Source organism: Schistocerca americana, chromosome 2, assembly GCF_021461395.2.
Source record: "Schistocerca americana isolate TAMUIC-IGC-003095 chromosome 2, iqSchAmer2.1, whole genome shotgun sequence".
Classification (NCBI taxonomy): domain Eukaryota; kingdom Metazoa; phylum Arthropoda; class Insecta; order Orthoptera; family Acrididae; genus Schistocerca; species Schistocerca americana.
Window position 1 is genome coordinate 190864274 of NC_060120.1, and position 21401 is coordinate 190885674.

Genomic DNA, 21401 nt, shown 5'->3' on the forward strand with positions numbered 1-21401 from the left:
ATACCACAACTTTAAAAATGTGTATTTAATGAAAGAAACATAATAAAACCTTCTGTTATACATCATTACAAAGAGTAATTAAAAAGGTTTTTTCACTCAAAAACAAGTTCAGAGATGTTCAATATGGCCCCCTCCAGACACACGAGCAATATCAACCCGATACTCCAACTCGTTCCACACTCTCTATAGCATATCAGGCGTAACAGTTTGGATAGCTGCTGTTATTTCTTGTTTCAAATCATCAATGGTGGCTGGGAGAGGTGGCCGAAACACCATATCCTTAACATACCCCCATAAGAAAAAATCGCAGGGGGTAAGATCAGGGCTTCTTGGAGGCCAGTGATGAAGTGCTCTGTCACGGGCTGCGAACAAATGCTTGCTGGATGCGTGCATTTCGAACGAAGTATGGTGTTAAACCTCCTGATAGGTGGTGTATTAAACGTTGGTATAAACACGCTGAACAACTGTCGTCGATTCACTTCTGCCGTACTCAATAACACAAAAAACTTTCTGGTGAGCGGTCGCCATCTTAGCATCAACTGACGCTGACGCCTAGTCAACAGCGCCTCAAGCGAACAAATGTACAACTAAATGAAACTTTATAGCTCCCTTAATTCGCCAACAGATAGTGCTTAGCTCTGCCTTTTGTCGTTGCAGAGTTTTAAATTCCTAAAGTTGTGGTATTCTTTTTGAATCACCCTGTAGATACTTGCAAGCCTCCTGTACTACATGTGATGCGTCTATAGTCCAGCCCATGAATGATGGCGGTTCACCCAGGTTAAGACAATGAGGGGGATTGCATTATTTCTGGTTCCAAACAAAAATTGGGGTATGCGCATACACATGCTTTGCGCCTAATGAAAATGTGTATCTCGCAAATTATGTCTTTCACTTGCTGGTGTAGGATTTTATGCTAGCAACGCCATCAGCCATGATAACTCGCAACAAATGGAATAAAAATTCATTAAATAACTCGCTATGATAGAGTATAATGCTGATATTGCACATAACACTACTGAATGCTCATTGGCTGTTAGAGAACGTCATGCGACATGAGTGCACAGAACAAACCTAAACTCGACCCGGCGTTCGTGACTCCAGCTATAGCAGCAGAATCTGCTGCTGAATTGGGAAAACATGGAACCTCTTCAATGCAAGTGTTATGTTTTAATTTGTAATGTTTTTAGCAATAGAGTATGACAGATATCCGTGAACAGGAAAATGTTGAAAGGATAGCGTATTTGGGAAAATATTTATATTAAGCAGCAAATTTTTCTGGAAAACTAAGTTATTTTATTGTGGCAGTGCTGTCCTGCCAAGAAAGTTGCATTAGTCTTAACAGTTTTATCTAGTAGGAGGATTTAATCACAGTTGTTTAACCATAGAATATTCTATTCAAAATTAAAAAATAAACTTGTGTTCTCTATTAATTGCAATGCTTCGTTATTTACAGGGCCAGACTTAAAAGTTATTGGTACAATGTCCGTAGGGTACGATCATATTGATGTACATGAAGTCAAGAAGCGTGGCATCAAAATTGGGTATACTCCAGATGTTCTCACTGATGCAGTGGCTGATCTTACTGTTGCCTTACTACTTGCAACTTCCAGACGACTCTTTGAGAGCCACAATGAAATACTGAAGTAAGTTTGGAACTGAACTGTAAATATTTTGGTGCAAACAAAAAAGCAACTGCCTTTAAATTGTATTTTTCCATTAACAGATTCTGCTTCCACATACTCTATTATTGACATTGTGTCTAATAATTTCACTCATTCCATCTTGCTGAAAGCATCACAGTAAGCTGCAACTGATCATCCATAAAAGTCCTTGGTTCTCCAGTTATTGCTAAATTATCACCCTGTTTCTTTGTCTTCCTTTGTAGTAGACCAGTCCATACACAGTTGGCAGTGATTCATTCCTCAATTTGTTTCTTTTGCATGGCCCGTGGATCATATTCATGATGTGGAACCTGTTGAAATGTTCACAAATAAGATATATTTGCTCTGTGAAAATACACGTGGCTACATAATAGTAATTTACATAACTGATTTTTGTTTTGTTTTAATCTTAATCTACAATGAAATTTAGTAAATGTAATCCAACCACGTACATCCTATCTGCTCAGAAATTCATATATGCAGTAGATGGAGTTGTCAAGCAAAAATATTTGATTTTCTAATACTTTCATTATCTGCCAGCACTTTTAATTGTGGAGGGGGTTGGTAAACATTTTTCATGGCTGTGTACTGTACTCCTTTCTGTACAAGAATAAGTTTAAGTTGTGATAGGGGTGGCATTTGTGTTCTTGATATTATATTTATTGATGCTGTTTTAAATGGTAGGGAGCTAGGTTGGTGTGTGATAAAGTGCTATATCAAATAAATTGAAACAGTTTGTTACTTTAATTTAACAATAAGATCGAACATATAAACAAAAAGAAGTTTTAGTGCTCTTTAATGATCCATTCAGACACCTTAGAAAAGCAGTTTACACCCTGTCAACTTTTCTGCTCTGGTAAACACTCAGAACAGTGAGTGCACAAGGAATAAAATATGAATACCTGTTGTAACTATCACGGTAGGCTTAAAACACAATAGAATAAAAAACACAGTAATTAACTACAAACTTTCACAGTGATTAATGTGTTTAAATACGATTTCAAAACAGTAACAATTAGTAGCTCACCTTAGTTAGCAACCAAGGTAAGCAAAATTTATAAAATAAAAAAAAATGTAGCATATGGCAAACAGCTGTGACAGTAGTCACATTAAATTACCTAAATGAACATCAGAATTTAAATATGTCTCAGGTGGCCAACGGCGTTTCAGATGAGCTACCAAAACTTGGCAAGCAGCTCTTGAGTAAAGCCTTTAGGAAATAACGCCCTGCATTGGGCTATATTTTAACATTTTTAGATTCCTTATACATATTCCATAAACAGTAAGAGGCTGCCTGAACACTCAGTCTTTTGCTACACAAAATTAAACCTGAATTTAAAATTTAGTCTTCAGACAGTAAAATAAAAAATAAAGAATATGCTAAGAAGAAAGCATCAAACAGCCACAAGTGTGAGAGGTCACAAGAATCAAAATACAAACACCAGTTAATGCCGAAGTATCATGGAACAAGTTGAAATCCAGCTAATAATGAACATGATAAATACCTCTGTCAGTGCCACTGGCCTGACATACAAATAAAATAGCTTACATATTGACAGTATCCGCTAGCCAGCTTATTGTAAGTATACTGCCAAGGCAGCCCACCGACAAATGTGAGACAGAACTAAGAAGTAACACCATTGCTTATTAAAGAACAGAACATTACCAGTTCACCCATATAGGTCAGAACCGCACAATACAGCAGCGCATTGTGTCTCAGTGACCGCCCCCTGCGGGTTCGGGGGTAAGAATAGGCCCGCGGTATTCCTGCCTGTCGTAAGAGGCGACTAAAAGGAGTCTCAACAGTTTCGGCCTTTAATGTGATGGTCCCCTGAGGGGTTTGACCACACTATTTCCAAATTTTTCCGTTAGTGCGTACCATTTGGGGAAGGACACCTTACGTGGTGCATCTTAAATCCATCTTGCCCTAAGATCTGGCACACCTGATATTTTCATGGAGTTGGACTTACATCGAGCTTCCGGCCACATCCGCTGCAGTGTGTTCCGGATAGCATCCCTTCCCTCCTTTGTGCACTTCCATCTTTGCCCTCGTGATGTACATGGATATTTCGACACCTGACATCCAGCACGGTAGCCAGTCCATTGTGGTGGGGTCGTCATGTACCCTCTTGGTGGTAGCCCCCTGACTACACAGGGATCGCACTGCTGATGCCAGAGCTGCTACCTCCTCACGTATGCCGAGGAGTAGATGCCTATCCCTTTGGGGCATTGGGACTCCCGGCAAAGGCTATCCTGCCAGGTGGTATTTGCTGCGGTTGGGTGGCGCCCTTGGGGAGAGCCCCTGGTCGGAGTGGGTGGCATCAGGGCGGATGACCCGCAATGAAGTGTGGTACATCATCTCTCGCTGGTGGGCCTCCACCAGCAGTCTCTAAGCGATCGAGGTCTAACCTCAATGGAAAGAAATTTGATCAGAGATCATTTCCCTCCCTGGCCACTCCATGGGAGGAACGTTTGTCCAAAGAAGGCAGTGGAGATTATTCACCCCGGTACCTCGTGTGTACGCGAGTAGATGGGCAATCATTTATGTCGACCAAGCCCCAGTTTTTTGTGGAGCATTTAGAGGACAAGTTCGGGGAGGTGGAGGGCTTGTCCAAAATCCGCTCTGGGTCAGTTCTCATCAAAACAGCATCCTCTGCCCAGTCACAGAGGTTGCTCACTTGCGACAGGTTGGGGGATGTTTTTGTCACCATCACTCCCCATAAGAGTTTAAACATGGTCCAGGCTATTATATCCCACAGGGATCTTCTTCTTCAGTCCGACGATGAACTACGCGCCAGTCTAGAACGACGAGGTGTTCACTTCGTCCGGCACATCCATCGGGGTCCGAGGGATAATCAGGTATCCACCGGTGCCTTCATCTTGGCCTTCGAAGGTGATGTTTTACCCGAAAAGGTCAAGGTGATGGTTTACCACTGTGATGTGAAGCCATATATCCCTCCTCCGCTGCGGTGTTTTAAATGCTGGAAGTTTGGGCACATATCATCTCGCTGTACTTCCAGCATCACATGTCGAGATTGTGGACGTCCTTCGCATCCCAATACTCCATGTGCTCCGCCTCCCATCTGTGTTAACTGCGGAGAACACCATTCCCCCTGCTCGCCGGACTGTAGGATATTCCAGAAGGAATGAAAGATAATGGAATATAAGACCCTGGACCGCCTGACCTACACCGAGGCTAAACGGAAGTATGAGCGGCTCCATCCTGTGGCAATGACGTCCACCTACGCCGCTGCTGCAACAACGGTTCTCCCATCGTGACTTATCATTGGCTCTAAGATCTGTCAGAATCCACCGGCCCCTTGGTTGTGGGGGGCACTTCACTCCCTGTTGCTCCTGCTCCATCTTCTTCAGGAGCAACACCCCCCCCCCCCCCCCCAACCATCGGGGACCTACCTTCGCAAATTCCGACCAGTGGAAAAGTGGACACACGCAAGTGGCTGAAACAACCACCAGTCCCTGGTCGTAGGGCCTCACGGTCGTCGTCCGTCCCTGAGACTGACCCAGTGAAGCCCTCCAAGCCTGAACCACCAAAGGCACAGCGAGAGAAACAGAAGAAGAAGAAGAAGAAGAAGAAGAAGAAGAAGAAGAAGAAGAAAGTCCCCAAGGCTAACGACATTGCTGTGGCACCCATCCCACCGCTTCCTGCAAGCACTGCGTCTGAGGACGAGGTGGAGATTCTGGCGTCCGCTGAGGACCTCGATCTTGCCGGTCCCTCAGACACCGTGGAAAGCACTAGCACAGGTGCTCATTCGGAGGCAGCAGGTGACCCAGTGGCGTAATCTGCCTTCCCAGTCCCGTCACGGCTTTCTCAGACATGGACAATACCATCCTCGAGTGGAACTGCAGCGGTTTCTTCCACCATCTAGCTGAGCTCCGCCACCTTATCAGCCTTCACCCTTTCTTCTGCATTGCACTTCAGCAAACCTGAAGCGAGTCTGTCCCTCTACATACAGCTTTAGAGGCTGTCTCTGTTCGGGTGTGGACACCACAGGCTGTTACTGTCTGCAGTCTTTACCTTCCACCGGATGGTGATGTCGCGCAGCATGTCCTGGCTGCACTGATAGCCCAATTGCCGCCACCTTTCTTGTTACTGGGCGACTTTAACGCCCATAACCGTCTGTGGGGTGGGTCAGTGGCAACAGGTCGGGGCGCCACTGTTGAGCATTTATTGGCGCAGCTCGATCTCTCAATTTTAAATGATGGTGCCTCCACACACTTCAGTGTGGCGCATGGCACATACTCCGCCATTGACCTATCGATCTGTAGCCCTAGCCTCTTCCTGTCTGTCCAATGGAGTGTGCATGACGACCTGTGTGGTAGTGACCATTTTCCAATCTTTCTGTCACTGTCACGGCGTCACTCTTCTGGGCGCCCCAGCAGATGGGCTATGAATAAGGCTGACTGGGACTTGTTCTCCTCCATTGCCGCTATTGAGCCTCTCTAGTGACGCCATTGATGCGGTGGTTCACTCAGTCACCACCAGCATCGTTACTGCCGCAGAATCTGCCATTCCCAGTTCTTCTGGGTCCCCTCAGCGGCGGACTGTGCCTTGGTGGTCGCCTGAGATCGCTGAGGCGATTAAAGATCGCCGGTGGGCGCTACGGCGTCACAAGCGACATCCCTGCATTGAACACCTCATCACCTTCAAACGGCTGCATGCGCGGGCCCGCCGCCTTATACCGCTCCCAGCACTCCTGCTTGCTTTGGCGGATGTGTCAACCATTGGCCTCCATGTCTCTTCATCGCAGGTCTGGACCAAGACCCGACGCCTCTATGGCTATCGGACCCCTGTCAGCGTCCCTGCGCTCTCACTGAATGGAGCAGTTTGTACAGACTCCGACGAAATTGCCAACAGCTTGGCAGAGCATTTTGCTCTTAGTTCCGCTTCTTCCAATTACCCACTGGCCTTCCACTCCATTAAAGAGCGAATGGAACGTCGGAGCCTTTCTTTTCGCACCCACCATTCTGAATCCTACAATGCTCCATTCAGTGAGTGGGAATTTCACAGCGCCCTTGCAGCTTGCCCTGATACCGCTCCTGGGCCAGATCGCATTCACTGTCAGATGCTGAAACACCTTTCAGTGGACTGCAAGCGATGCCTCCTCGACCTTTACAACCATCTCTGGGTTGAGGGTGAGTTTCCGTCGCAATAGCGGGAAAGCATTGTCATCCCAGTTTTGAAACCGGGCAAGAGCCCTTTGGAGGTGGACAGCTACCACCCCATTAGCCTCACCAACGTTCTTTGCAAGCTTCTCGAACGGATGGTGAGCCGGCACTTGAATTGGGTACTGGAGTCTCGGGGCCTTCTGGCTCCGTCTCAGGGTGGGTTCCGTAAAGGCCGCTCTGCCACCGACAATCTGGTGAGCCTGGAGTCAGCCATCCGTACTGCCTTTACCCGTCGTCAGCACCTGGTCACTGTCTTTTTTGAAGTGCGGAAGGCGTACGATACGACATGGCGTCATCACATATTTTCTACGCTTCATGGATGGGGTCTTCGGGGCCCTCTGCCGATCTTTATCCGAAATTTTCTGTCGTATCGTACCTTCCGCGTGCAAGTCGCGGCCTCTCATAGTTCCTCCCGAGTCCAGGAGAACGGGGTACCACAGGGATCTGTCCTCAGTGTCTGCCTGTTTTTAATCACAATAAACGGGCTCACTGCAGCGGTGGGAAATTCTGTCTCTGCTTCCCTGTATGCTGACGACTTCTGCCTTTACTACAGCTCTACTGGCATTGCAGCTGTTGAACGTCAGCTACAGGGCGCTATCCGCAATGCGCAGTCTTGGGCTGTAGCGCATGGTTTTCAGTTTTCGGCTGCCAAGACCCGCGTTATGCATTTCTGCCGGCGCCGAACGGTCCATCCTGAGCCGCGGCTTTATCTTGCTGACGAACTCCTTGCTGTGGTGGAGACCCACAGGTTTTTGGGTGTAGTTTTTGATGCCCGGCTGACTTGGCTGCCTCATATTCGGCAGCTTAAACAGGCGTGTTGGTGGCATCTAAATGCTCTGAGATGCTTGAGCTACACCCGCTGGGGCACCGACCGATCTACCCTGTTACGGCTCTACCAGGCGTTAATCCAGTCCCTTCTGGATTATGGGAGCCTGACTTATGGCTCAGCATCCCCATCTGCGTTGCAGGTGCTGGACCCAATCCTCCACAGCGGGATACGCCTTGCCACTGGTGCTTTCCGTACCAGCCCTGTGGACAGCATACTAGTGGAGGCAGGTGTCCCTCCACTGCGGTTACGGCGCCAACGTTTGCTGGCCGCTTATGCTGCCCATGTTTTCAGATTGCCTGGGCATCCTAACTATCGGCTACTATTCCCAGAGTCGCACGTCCATCTTCCAGAACGTCGACCCAGGGCTGGCAGTACGATCGCGGTCCGTGTCAGAGAGCTCTCCAGGGTTGGGGCCTTACTTCTTCCGCCTCCTTTCAGGGCACCTCTGTGTACACCCCCATGGTGTGTGCCTCGCCCTCACCTTCAGCTGGAATTGGCACAGGGCCCAAAGGACTCAGTCCCTCCGGAGGCCTTCCGCCACCGCTTTCTTTCCTTCCTTGCAATGTATCAGGGCTCTGGCATTGCGTACACTGGCCGCTCGATGGTTGCTGGTCGCGTCGGTTATGCGCTTACTCTAGGGGACCATTCCGAATAACGTTCATTGCCGGCTGGCTGCAGCATTTACACTGCTGAGCTGGTCGCCATCTTTCGTGCCTTAGAGTATATCCGCTCCTGCTCAGGTGAGTCCTTCGTGATCTGTAGCGATTCCCTGAGCGGTTTACGAGCTCTCGACCAGTGTTTCCCTCGTTCTCGTCTGGTGATGGCTATCCAGGAGTCCCTGCATACTCTTGCCCTTTGCGGCTGCTCTGTGGTCTTTGTGTGGACCCCTGGTCATGTCGGTATCCCGGGCAATGAATATGTTGACTGCCTGGCGAAAGAGGCCATCAGTAAACCATTTATGGACATTGGCCTTCCAGAGACTGATTTGCGAGCAGTTCTCCGCCGAAAAGTTTTTGCGCTTTGGGACGCTGAATGGCACGGTCGGATCACGCCCAATAAACTCCGTGCCATTAAGGAGACGACGACTGTGTGGCAGTCATCCATGCGAGCCAACCGCAGGGACTCAGTCGTCCTTTGTCGGCTCCGCATTGGCCACTCTTGGCTGACACACTGTTACTTACTGCGTTGGGAGGACCTTCCTCTGTGTCGCTGCGGGGCGGCTTTGACAGTGGCCCACATTTTGTTGGCCTGCCCCCTTTTAGCTGTGGTCAGGCAAACATTTGCACTGCCTGATACGCTCCCTGCCCTTTTAACTGATGACCCTGCTATGGCTGGCTTAGTTTTACGTTTTATTCGGGCAGGGGGTTTTATCATTTAATTTGAGTGTTTATGTTTTATTTTATTGTTTTGTGTTGATTCTGGCCTTTGGCCTACGGTTTTAAACTGGGTTTTCAATGTGTTCTTGGTGGTTGGCTTTTCCTTTTTATTCTATGGTCGGCCAACCACCGCCATACTCCATGTGATTTTAATTTGTTATGTCTGTTCTTTGTCTGAGTTTTTCTTGTCCTGTGTTGTCTGTAATTTTTATATATATTTATTTATTTTTTTTTACTCTGTGTGGTAGTTTTTAAGTTTTGGAACAAGGGACCGATGACCGTTGCAGTCTGGTCCCTTTAATCCCACAAACCAACCAACCTGTGTCAGTGACCAGGATGGCAGAACCTTATGGCAGAACACAGGGATTTTCTAATCTTCCATTCCTAGTCACTGTGTCCAAGCAGCAAGCAAGCAGCGACTTCAGTGTGGCTGCCCTCTTAACGATTTATATGTTGCCTCAATGCTCCAAGCGGAATCAGATGCCAAAGCCAGTCCTTCAGACATTACGTGGTGCCATCAGCAACATGTCGCCCACAAGTCGCAGTACCTCAGTGGATGCTCAACCAACCCTGTTGCCATAGCTCATGTGTGAGCCTTTATCCTTATGAAGCACTACCTTGCTGTCCTCTAACGAGATACCTGACCAGCAGTTACCAGGCAATGGGCCAAAGACATTATGACACAGCAACAGGTATTGATAACAGCTCTTGCACATCTCAAAGCTGGTTATCAGACGTAGCTTTAAGCTGATTTAAGCCTGCTCTAATCTGTTTCATGGGGGCGTGGTGGTGGACCAGGAAGCTAACTTGGGAGATCATCCTGACTGCATCGTACTGCCCCACAAAATGAGCCAACATTTTGGCAGTCACCTTCTGACTACCTGTATGCTGATACCAGACATTTTTCACAAGAACGACATCATCAATCTGCAACAAGACCAGGCACCTGGCCATGTTGTACCAGGATGCCTCTCTCCAGTGTGCAAGACAAATTTTATTCCTGGTGTCACCTCCCAATTTTTCCTAATACCCTTCAGATTGCTGTCCCCCAGAGAGGAGGTCATTGATTGACCACATGTTAGATATAGCTGAATTAACAGGAAATGCGAATAACTTGGCAGGAGTGATTCTGCGAGTTTCATCCACAGTGGTATTAAGCACAAATTTAAGCCAACTGATTGATTTCAGTTGGCCTGAGACTCGGTGTGAAAGATGATTCTGGCAGATTTCAGGTTTTGGTTAACTTGTTTCAGAAATCCTGGTTGTGGATAATAGGGACTGGTAGTCATGTGAGATGTACCTCTGTTGAAGCAGAGTTTCCTAAATTCTCGAGAAGCCTAGAGTATTGTTGCTCACCAACACCTTAGGTGCTCCAAATACTGAAAATATAACATTGAAAGCAATTAATTATTAAGAAAATAATTTAATTGGATAGGTAAAAAATCTGCTTACCAAGTGGCACCAGAACACACACATAAGATGTTGTAATTGGTGCACTTTCGGAGTCAGTGGCTCCTCCTTCAGGCAGAAGGGTTGAAGGGGAAGGAAGAGGGGTGAAAGAAAAGGATACATTGATGACATATGTACCATATGCACTCATGAGGAGGCTGACCTGTTAAAATTCCTTGAGTCTATGAATACCTTCTCCCAATTAAATTTCTCATGGTCCTGTTCCGAATCTCATGACACTTTCCTTGATGTTGAGTTCGTCCTCACTGAGGGCCAGCTACACACTTCCATCCACATTAGACCCACAAACAAACAACAGTACTTACATTTTGACAGTTGCCATCTTTTCCCTGTCAAACATTCCCTTCCATATAGCCTTGGCATCCAAAGCAAACATATTTTTTCAGATGCAGACTCTTTACAGCAATACACCACCATTCTCACCTCAGCCTTCACTGCATGTATTAACCCCACCAGCCTAGTTAGAAACCAGATTTCCTGGGCCATCACATCCAATCCTGGTACTGCTGATCCTTCCAAAAAACAACTTCGGAACACACCACTGGTGACTCAGTATTATCTTGGTCTGGAATGTGTTAATCAGCTGCTTCAAAAGGGCCATGACTTCCTAAAATCACGCCTCAAAATGAGATCCTTTCTGTCTGAATTTTTGCCCACCACACCTAGAACATTTTTCCATCACCCTCCCAATCTCCACAATATTCTTGTCAGACCCTATGCTCCTGCACCCATCTCCCTACCCTATGGCTGTTATTCCCATGATCATCCCTGCTGCAAGACTTGCCCTATGCATCCTCCTACCACCACCTATAGCAGCCCTGTAACTAGCAAAACATATACTATCAAAGGGAGAGCCACCTGTGAAATGATACACGTCATGTACCAGCTGTTATGTAAACACTGTACAGCCTTCTACATCAGCATGACTACCACCAAATTATCAATTAGGATGAATGGGCATAGGTAGAGTGTGTGTACTGGTAACTCGCAATATCCTGTTGCAGAGCATGCTCTACAAAATGAGACGTGACCTTGGCACCTGTTTCACCACACGTGACATGTGGATTCTTACCCCAGACACCAGTTTCTCAGAACTCTGCAGGTGGGAACCAGCGCCACAACATGTCCTTGGTTCTCACCACCCACCTGCCCTTAATTTATATTAATTTCTTCTGTCTCAGTATTTCTTCACTGTAACTACTCTTTGCTACACTCAGTTTTAGTTTTCTACATCTTTTGCTGTCTTACCCATCTATTTTTCACCCCTCACCCACCTCTTTTACGTACAATGCACTTAGCTTTTCACTCTTATTAACTCATTCATGATGTTTAAGCAGTAATCTCTGTCTGCATATTACCCAGCCTTCCACCTTTAAGCTCTCAGGTTTCCAAATCTTGTCCGATGCTGTCCCCAACAATCAGTCTTCCCTTCTCATCCCATGCGTTAAGTCTCCCCGACTCGTTGTTATGGGTGGCTTTTCACAATCTACCCCTTTCCTAGACCTCTCCAGTCCTTTTCCTTCACCCTTCTTCCTTCCCCTTCAACCTTTCTGCGTGAAGAAAGAGCCTTTGGCTCTGAAAGCTTGCCAATTACAACCATCTTTTATGTGTGTGTTCTGCCACCATTTGGTGAGTAGATTTTTTTATCTATCCGGTTAAAATACCGAAAATAGCTGCAACCCTGGTGCTGTTGGAGTTACTTGAGTGCAGCCAGACAAAATGTGTAAAGGCGTCAACCACAACCAGTACATACCCTGCTTGGTGTGAGGTAGAGGTCCCAGATAATGGATAAAAATTTTGTCCATTGGATGCCCTGCCCTACTGGAACTAAGCTCACCCATATAGGTACTGTGGTCAGGCTTAGCCTATCTTACACTCTTGACATTGCCTGACTAGCTTCCTCACATCGCTATTTGAGGTCGGGCAGATTAAATGCTCCTTAAGCTTCGTGACTTTTATAAACCACTAGATATCCCCCACATAATGAATGGTGGATGTATCCAAAAATGGGGGGAGGGGGGGGGGGGGGGAGAACAATCAACAAAACAACCTTGGGAGACATATCTTGCATTTCTATCACAGTACGTGCCATAATAGAGCATGCCCTTGTTGAGTGAGTACCATGGCACCTCCTTACTGTACCTTATTTGTTGTTTAATGGCCCTTAACTGGACATCTGCATCCTGTTTTTCTCTCAGGTTTCTGAATAGTCCCGGAATCTCCTCTAGGACTGCGGAAACACACTCCTGCTCTTCAGTACCGTGTGGGTATTCTGCAACTTCAGGTTCGTGGTAGAACATGGGGCTAAGGGCATCAGCTGTTCAGTTATCCTCACTGTTGATGTGCCTCACTTCGAATTGAAAAGCCAAAATCCTTATTGCCCATTTAGTAACCCTTCCAGTCATATGGGGCCTAGCCAAAACACAGGTCACGGCCTGGTTATCTGTTTCCAGTCAAAATGGTTCATGCTCCAGGTAAGATTTAAATTTTTCCAGCCCGAATAGGACATCCAATGCCTTCAACTCATAAACTGAGTACTTGCTCTCAGCAGGATTGGTAAGCACATCAGGAAACTCCTCTAATACTTCCATTAACACTTGAGCCTGCTCTTTGCACAAATGAGCCACATCAAAGATAGACCCTCTTTAACATTACACACTCTTTGAGGGTAGTTGTGATTTCATAACTCATATTTCTTACCACCCTGATGTCTGAACATGAATTTCATACTAACGTAATCTTAAAATACACCACATATTTTCCAAAAAAAAAAAAAAAAAAAAATCTTATATCAATAAACATTTTCCCTAAGACGGGCAACAACTCCACATTAATGGGCCAACACTGCATGTGTATCATTTTCAGAGGAGGTAATTTACAGATTTGAAGGAGCCTGTTACACCACAGGTAATAAGGCAGGGATATATTACTACATGGGTCCAGCAAATTTGAAATTGAATTGTTATTCAAAGTAGCACAAAAAAAAGGTTAACTAGATATAGAAACTGCTTTCACTCCATTACAGGCCTTAAGCAGTCCCCATATGCTCGTACCATGGGCTGCCATCTTCATGGCGTCAGCTCCACTTCACCCAGTCCCATGACACTGGAGACATTTGCACCTGACTGACTGACTGCGTCAACAACATGTCATATTATCAGTTGCCCTCAGCTTCAATGCACTTGAGCAATGGGGCATTCCCTCTTACAAGCAGCTCTGACTTATACTGACTACCATCACACTTTTCATTACTAAAATGCACATTTTGGATTATTGCCACCAGTTTGTAAAGTCAGCAACATTTCAGGTTTATTAGCCAAAAGGATATGAGGCTGGTCCTAAGGAGGCATACCATCCACAACATTATTGACTGTCTCTATTTCTGGTATATGAAAGTAAAAGGCCGACGTTGCGACCCTAATTTCTTCAATATATCACAATTGGCTCCCTATGGCCTTGGACGTCAGTAAAAATATCAGCTGGCCAGCACATTCTAAATAGTACTCAACAAATTTCCATCTAGCAAGCTTCTGCAAAACCCACTTGACGACTACTCCCCATTTGTAAAAAGCGTCTGTAATAATTCTGCTTAATTTTCCCAAAGTTAAGGGATATATAATCAAAATATGATGGAGTCGGCAACTTGCAAAGCCTCATCTTCATTCTGCAAACAAGCTATCAACCATGATAGCTCTACAATATAATCACTCATGACTATTGTCAGTTTATCAATTCAGTGCACTATTAACCAAAGCTGGTTAGGCAGTTTTTTAAATAATGTCCACCTTCCTTCATAGTTCCTACCGATCCCTCACTCCCATGCTCATAAGTAGCCTGCCTGTGAAGGGAACCTTCACCCCTACACCCCACCCCACCCCACCCCCTCCCCCTGCACTATCTTCCCAACTCAGCAAACTAGTGTCAGGCTGTAACTGACTAATTTTTCCCTGCAGTTTTTCAATGCAGCGAGTCTACTTGGCATAAGCATTCACTATACACAATGTGCTTGCTTAAATGATACAGATGTGCTTGGATCCTAAAGACCTTTGTTCAGGCAGCGGTTCAGTGCACCATGCAGTAGTAGACTTAACCATACTTCCTTCCATCCACTGGCAAGTCCCACATTGTGAGCTGGTATTGAAGCTGGTTTTTGTTTGGGTATGAAATCCCCAGCACACTTCCCCAGCCCATGGCCTACTTCACCTTTAGAACAATGTGAAACCAAAAATACATGCAGCATAAATCAAACAATGGAAAATCCAGGGTGGAATGTAACAATACTATGAAAAGCAAAGTTGCTACTCACCATATAGTGGAGATGCTGAGTTGCAGATAGGCACAACGAAAGGACTGTCACAAGCAAGCTTTCAGCCAGTACGGCCTTCATTAAAAGGCCTTTTTGATGAAGGCCTTGCTGGCCGAAACCTTATTTGTGACAGTCCTTTTGTTGTGCCTATCTGCAACTCAGCATCTCTGCTATATGGTTAGTAGCAAGTTTCCTTTCCATAATATTGATACAAGCAGATACTTAGGCAAAACAATTGTTGCCACTGTAGCATAACCACACTCTACGGGGAGTGAAATAGTAGGGAGCTTGGTGGGAGTGAAATAGTTGTGAGCCTGGTGGGTGAGTAGTAAGGTGCTGGATCAAATAAATTGACACTGTTTCAATTGGTTTAAAACATCAAAAACAACAGACAGCTTTAGCTGTCTTAATGTTCCAGGAGGACGCTTTAGAAAGGCAGTTTACACCCTATTCACTTTTGCACTCTCATAAACACTCGGAATAATGAGGGCACAAGCTATAAAACATGAAAAACAATTGTAACTATTAGCTGCTGTAAAAGCCAATAGAATAAAGAAACACAATAAATAACGAAGTACCTTCACAACAACCAGTGTATTTGAATACAATTTTAAAACAATTACAGTTAGTAGCTCGCCTTAGTTGGCAACCAAGATAAGAAAAATTTAAACAAAAAGCATTTGGCAACCAGCCGTGACAGCGTCAACTTAAATTACCTAAACAAAGAACATCGTAATTTAACTATCTGCCTTAGGTGGCCAACTAAATTTCAAATGAGTCGCCAAAACATAGCAAGCAGCTTTTGAATAGAAACCTTCAGGAAACAAGGTCTTCCATTGGGCTATTTTCTAAGATTTCAGATTATTTACAATGTCAAGACCCATAGACAGTAAGGGGCTGCCTGTAGACACCAGAAGTCTTTAAGCCCTAAAATACTACTTCAAGGAGCACACAGAATCAAACCAGAATTTAAAATACACAAAGCATATAAAATATTAAGTCTTCCGTCAACAAAACAAAAAATTATTAATACACCAAGGAGCAGTAACCAAACAGCCACCAGTGTGAGAGGTCACGAGAATCAAAATATAAATATCAGTCAACACCAAAGTAATAATAAATGTGTGCAGTACTTCTGTCAGTGCCATTGTCCTCGTGTAACTTTATATACAATGTAAACACAAATAGTGTCCAGCTCACCAGCCTACTGCATGTGTACTGACAAGGTAAACCTCTGCCATACATGTGACAGAACTTCATAAAAATTTAGCAAGCAGTAACACATTTGCTTATTAAAAGAACAGAATATTAGCACTGTGCCCACACAGGTCAGGACCACACCATATTACAGCGCAGTTGTCTCAGTAACGGGGATGGTGGAACCTTGTGGCAGAGCACAGATATTTTCCAAAATTCAACTCCGTGTCACATGATGGTTGTAAAGCAGGTACCCACCATGGTTTCCACATTGTTCCTGTATGAAATTAAGACCACCACAAGCCTCCTGACCACTAGGCAAGACAGCGAATTCAAGGATTTGGACTCCAACCCATGACCTTCTACTTACTAAGCAGGAAGCAAACAGCCACTTCCGACAGAGTAGCCGGCCTGTTAATGGTCTACACTTTTGCTTCAGTACTCCGATTGGGCTGCACTGCTGAAGCCAAGCCAATCACTCAGGTGTTACACAGAGCAGTCAGTAAAATGTCACCCACAAGTCACAGTAATGCAGTGGACCCTCAACCAGACTCCTTTATCCTCGCAAAGCACTGTGTCACTGCCCTCCTAGTGATACGCCTGAACCACCGTTACCAGGTAATGGGCCAAATATGTTATGCTAGAGGGGCAGATATTGATAAAGGCTTTGGCACAAATCAGTACTATTATTTTCAAATAATGCCTGATTTTCACAACAACCTTCATAAGAGGGTGAATGTATTGTGAGGCTTTTGTTAGTAAGCTTAATTTTTCAAACAGTTGCCTATCTGAATTTTGAGGATGGACACCAGATATGACCTCTTCAACTCTGTTTCTGTGCAATGAATACCTTGTCTCTGTGTGGAACTCCCCCCAAGAAAATTATCCCATATGACATCAAACAATGGAAGTATGCGTGATAAGCTAATTTTCTGATGCTTTCAGCACCAAAATCAGCAGTTATAAGTGCAGCAAATGTTGCCAAACTGAAGCTTTCGAGAAGATGTACAGTATGTATTTCCAGTTCAAGAGCCAATCAGTGGGTGCACCCTGGAATTTTAAGTAATAAGTTCCATATATTTCCTTTCCCCAGTGGTGTATTGTTGTTAATGATGATATACCCTGTCTTGTCCAGAATTAGGATATTGTTACCAGCCCCCTTCGTGTTGTACCCAAATAAGGACACACTAGGAATTGGCACCAGGCTTCACACTATTTTTTAATTACATATCGAGTGTCACCCAGACCATTACAAACATTATACTGAACTTAACATGCACACTTCAGTCAGTAATTTTATAATATATTACATGGGAACAAAATAGGTCCTCTGTTAATGACTTCACTGAATTGTGGTGTTGTGGAAAAATGGCAAGAGGGGGAGGGGAAAGGAGGCAGTATAGCTCATCCACCCTTATGACATGCATAGTGCATTTCTTGCAGTCAAACTGTATAAAAGCAAAAATGTGAATTACACTTCAGTTATTAACCTGTTGGGGGAAGTAAAATCGGTTCTTGACTTATTGGTTCTTGACTTATTTTTTCATACATACATGTAAGTTTGTTAGACTACTTATAACATTGATTTGAAACATTGGAAGCTTTTCTAAAATGTGAAGCATTTGTAACAATTTTGGAAACACTAATAAATGCTGAATGGGAATGTGTCTGCGAAGTAAGCAGGGAATACCAGATCACTATGGTGGTCAGAGTTAGACTGATCTGTAGACCGTTAAAAAAGGGAAATAGTTACAGAGTCTCAAAATTTATTGTCTGTTTTTTATTATATTGACATCTGATATCCTTTTTTAAATATTGGCATTATTTCAATGTTGTATGTTCACAGGAAGGGATCATACACTGAAATACCATTTGGCTCTTGTTAACAGGGGCCAGTGGGGACCTTGGTCACCATTGTGGATGTGTGGACCAGCACTAAAGGGTTCTACCATAGGCATGGTTGGATATGGGCGTATTGGGCGTGCTACTGCTCGACGTTTAGTGGCGTTTGGTGTCGGTCGCACACACTACTGGGGCCGATCTGACCATGGAGATCCTGACAATATTGGTGCAAAATTCTGCCCGGAGCTAACAAATCTTCTGGCTGAAAGTGACTTTGTGGTTGTCACATGTGCCCTAACTACAGATACTCATGAAATGTTTGATGAGAAAGCTTTTGCAGTCATGAAACCTTCTGCAGTCTTTATCAATACAAGTCGTGGTGGTAAGCTTAAACACATGTTCCCTTAGCATCGTGCCCTAGAGATAAATTATCTGCTGCAAACTGATTCATTCAAAGTGTTCTGTAGATCCTATCAAGAAACCAAATCTTCAGGTTTGTGGACTGAACCAGCATAGTTACAAATTTCCAGTGGTGTGATGAATTTTGTAGTTTACGTATGGTGTTTTTGAAATTGACATCTTTTGGGAATGCACACAGTATCTGCACAAGTGAATCAAAGCAGTTGTAAAAAATTTTTTCCTCAAGTGCCAATACTGACTTTGTGGGATGGCATGTTATTATTATTTGGTAATCTACATAAATTAGTATGCTATGAGCCTCCAATAACTAACTATAGTAATAAAAGTTGGTGCCATTTGGAACATATCATGTCGACTGTTCAGTGTTTTATTGGTGCCACCCTCAGCGCCCCCAAGTTATGACACTATAAATGCCAGGAGCAAGTGGCGTGTTGTCTGTGTGAGCAGTTGGTTAATCGATTAGTAGCAGTAATTGTACTTATATTTAAATGCTTTATGCAGAATGAGGCGTGATCAAAAATGTTTTGAACGTTATTTTTCTTCTACTCATTGTGATGTGATGTTAAGTCCCATAGTGCTCAGAGCCATTTGAACCATTTGTGATGTGATGTATTACAACAGCCTTCATTTACTTTCATGTTCCTTGTTACAAATATATACAACATTTAAAGATGACCAGCATTATAATGCCCATTCACTTACGAATTTTACTTTCATTGACATTTATACCACAGCAGCTAATCTGTGACAGTCACAAATGTCCATGAATTGTCAGCACTGGGAAACAAACAAGGAAAGCCCTATCGTGTCCCCTCACCCAGAAATGACAAGTTTATCTGCCACTGCATCCAGCTTTGCCCCTGGGGTGACCAGCCAACTTTTTGCGCGCAAATTATAATTACTCCAGTATATTTCTGATGGAAATGTGTATTTGGAACCAGCAAAGAATAAATTTTTACCACCCGTAACTGTTGGCTATATAAACTCCATTGCTGCCAAATAAAATTATTATGCAGTTGCAGACAATGATCAGCCATGTCTGATATTAAAATCCTCCATTATAATGAATAAGAATTTAAAATTGCCACATGCCCATTTGGCAACAGTCAGATTTTAAGGGATATGTTCATGGGAGTCGAGTGCTGGCATGAGCTGTTTTGACAACAATCAGATTTTTAATGGTTTATTCATGGGAGTTGAGTCTTGGAGCTGACTGGAATAATCATTGTTGTAGCATGGCCAACAGTGGGATTCACCACTGACAAAATTTCACAGAATGACTGCCACCATGTTTGTTAGTGTAGAAAATAGCATAATGTGCTGTTCTTCAATTTTCAATGCACTAAAAGAAAGAATACTGTTGTGTACATGTCTAATTGAGTAAAGTCCACCTTAACCCTGTTGAATTTAGGTTCACCTGTCATGTGTTCTCCTACAATTTACAAAATTATGAAAATCTATCCTGGATTTTCCATTGTTTGTTCTTACAATGTACATGTCGTTTGACAGGTGTGTATTGTGGATGCAGAAATGGAAGGAACTCATTACCAATTTGATCATTTTAAGTGACTATCAAAAAAGATTCTGGGATCAGTATATTTTTTTAGTGATGGCGAATGAACCATTTCCTTTGATGTACTGACACTGCATGTCACTTGTTCGTTGTTGCCCAGAGTGGTGCAGTTTGGTGTCCATACCTGGAGCCCCACGTTGTGCCAAACCTTGTTTCTTGGTTTTGCACCACTTAACAGCATTGTAAAGGCTGTATAGTCTTTGTGTTAAAAGTAGCATCCTTGTGAAGTCGTAAATAACTAATGTGTACTGTAATACAGTAGTACTGTATAAGCACTTTCCCTGATTATACAGTGAATTATTAATTACTAGTAAGTCTTAAAATTTACATTCCGTTTCTGCATTATGTATGTTTCTCTTTATACAAAAAATTAGCATATTAAAGTGTACTGAGTGCATCAGGACTGAGTTACTTGTACAGTTCGGGCAGATTTCCAAATTATACACATTCCACTTTGATCAAGTTTTACTATATATAATTTCTGGTCAACGGACGATCAGGGATTCCTCTATAAATACTGGTGGTATATTGACACTAACTTTGTTTATCTTGAAAAACATGTTAACATGTTTTCTGTGTTGCCAGATTTATACACAGTGACAGTTGAATTACCTTTGTCAGTTTCAACTACTACAACATTGTGAGCCATTAATTTATTTGTCGCTTGATTAGCAAATTCTATCCTATCAGTTCCACTATGTTTGTCTAACTTTTGGTTATTAATTTGTTTGTTTATATTTGGAATGTAACCTGTCATAATGTTATGGTCAGCAATGTTAATGTTTGCTATATCGATTGCTGTTTTAAATTTGAGCTACTAAAAATGGAGTGGTAGAAAAATTAAATTTTATCTAAAAATTGTGTTTTAAACCTTATGTAACAAATCTGTCTCCCCATCCTTAATGTGTTGTGTCAGGTTGTTTACTTTGTCATAAAATTTATGTTCAGATATGATTTGTTCATGAATTTTGTTATAAATACAATTGCAAGAAAGAGCAGCTAGTTTCTTGCCATCTCATTTTTGAAGTTTCCTCATTAATGAAATCATTAGTCAAATCAAACACCCATTGAAAAACACACCCACTAAATGTCTGTGCAAAATTAAGAATGCAGTACATACTTGTTCTTTAAGAAAGCATTAAGTTTGTTTCTTGTGAAGTTCTTCACTGACCACAGTTTTTCACATTTTGACGTCATAGATTTTCCTGTTTGAGTAATGTCTTATCTTGGTGTTGATTTTATATTATTTATTTATAAATAATATATTTTGACATTTTTTATGATATATTTGTGTAGCACATGATATTAACAAAAATTTGTAGGTATTAAATATTTGCTCTGTATGTATAATGTGGTACAACAGGTGCTGGGAAATGGTCTCTGACTGAAACCAGTTGTTCAATTAAAAATAAATTATACAGCAGCTTAACATGTTAGTTAGTTAGTTAGTTGGTTGGTTGGTTGCGTGTTCCATTGATCAGTCGCACAGTACGGTAGCCGTTATGATGTAGAATGTGTAAAGTGCACAAGAAATGCACAT

At 43.5% G+C, this 21401-nt stretch overlaps 1 protein-coding gene across 3 annotated transcripts in view; it reads left to right on the forward strand.

The window, feature by feature from the left end:
- Window positions 1-21401, forward strand: part of LOC124591218 (glyoxylate reductase/hydroxypyruvate reductase) — a 65388-nt gene that overhangs the window by 12593 nt on the left and 31394 nt on the right. For all 3 annotated transcript variants that reach the window (XM_047131719.1, XM_047131717.1, XM_047131718.1), the window contains exons 4-5: window positions 1454-1643; window positions 17916-18250. In XM_047131719.1, the coding sequence (XP_046987675.1) occupies window positions 1454-1643; window positions 17916-18250 (525 nt within the window). The remainder of the gene's footprint in view (window positions 1-1453; window positions 1644-17915; window positions 18251-21401) is intronic.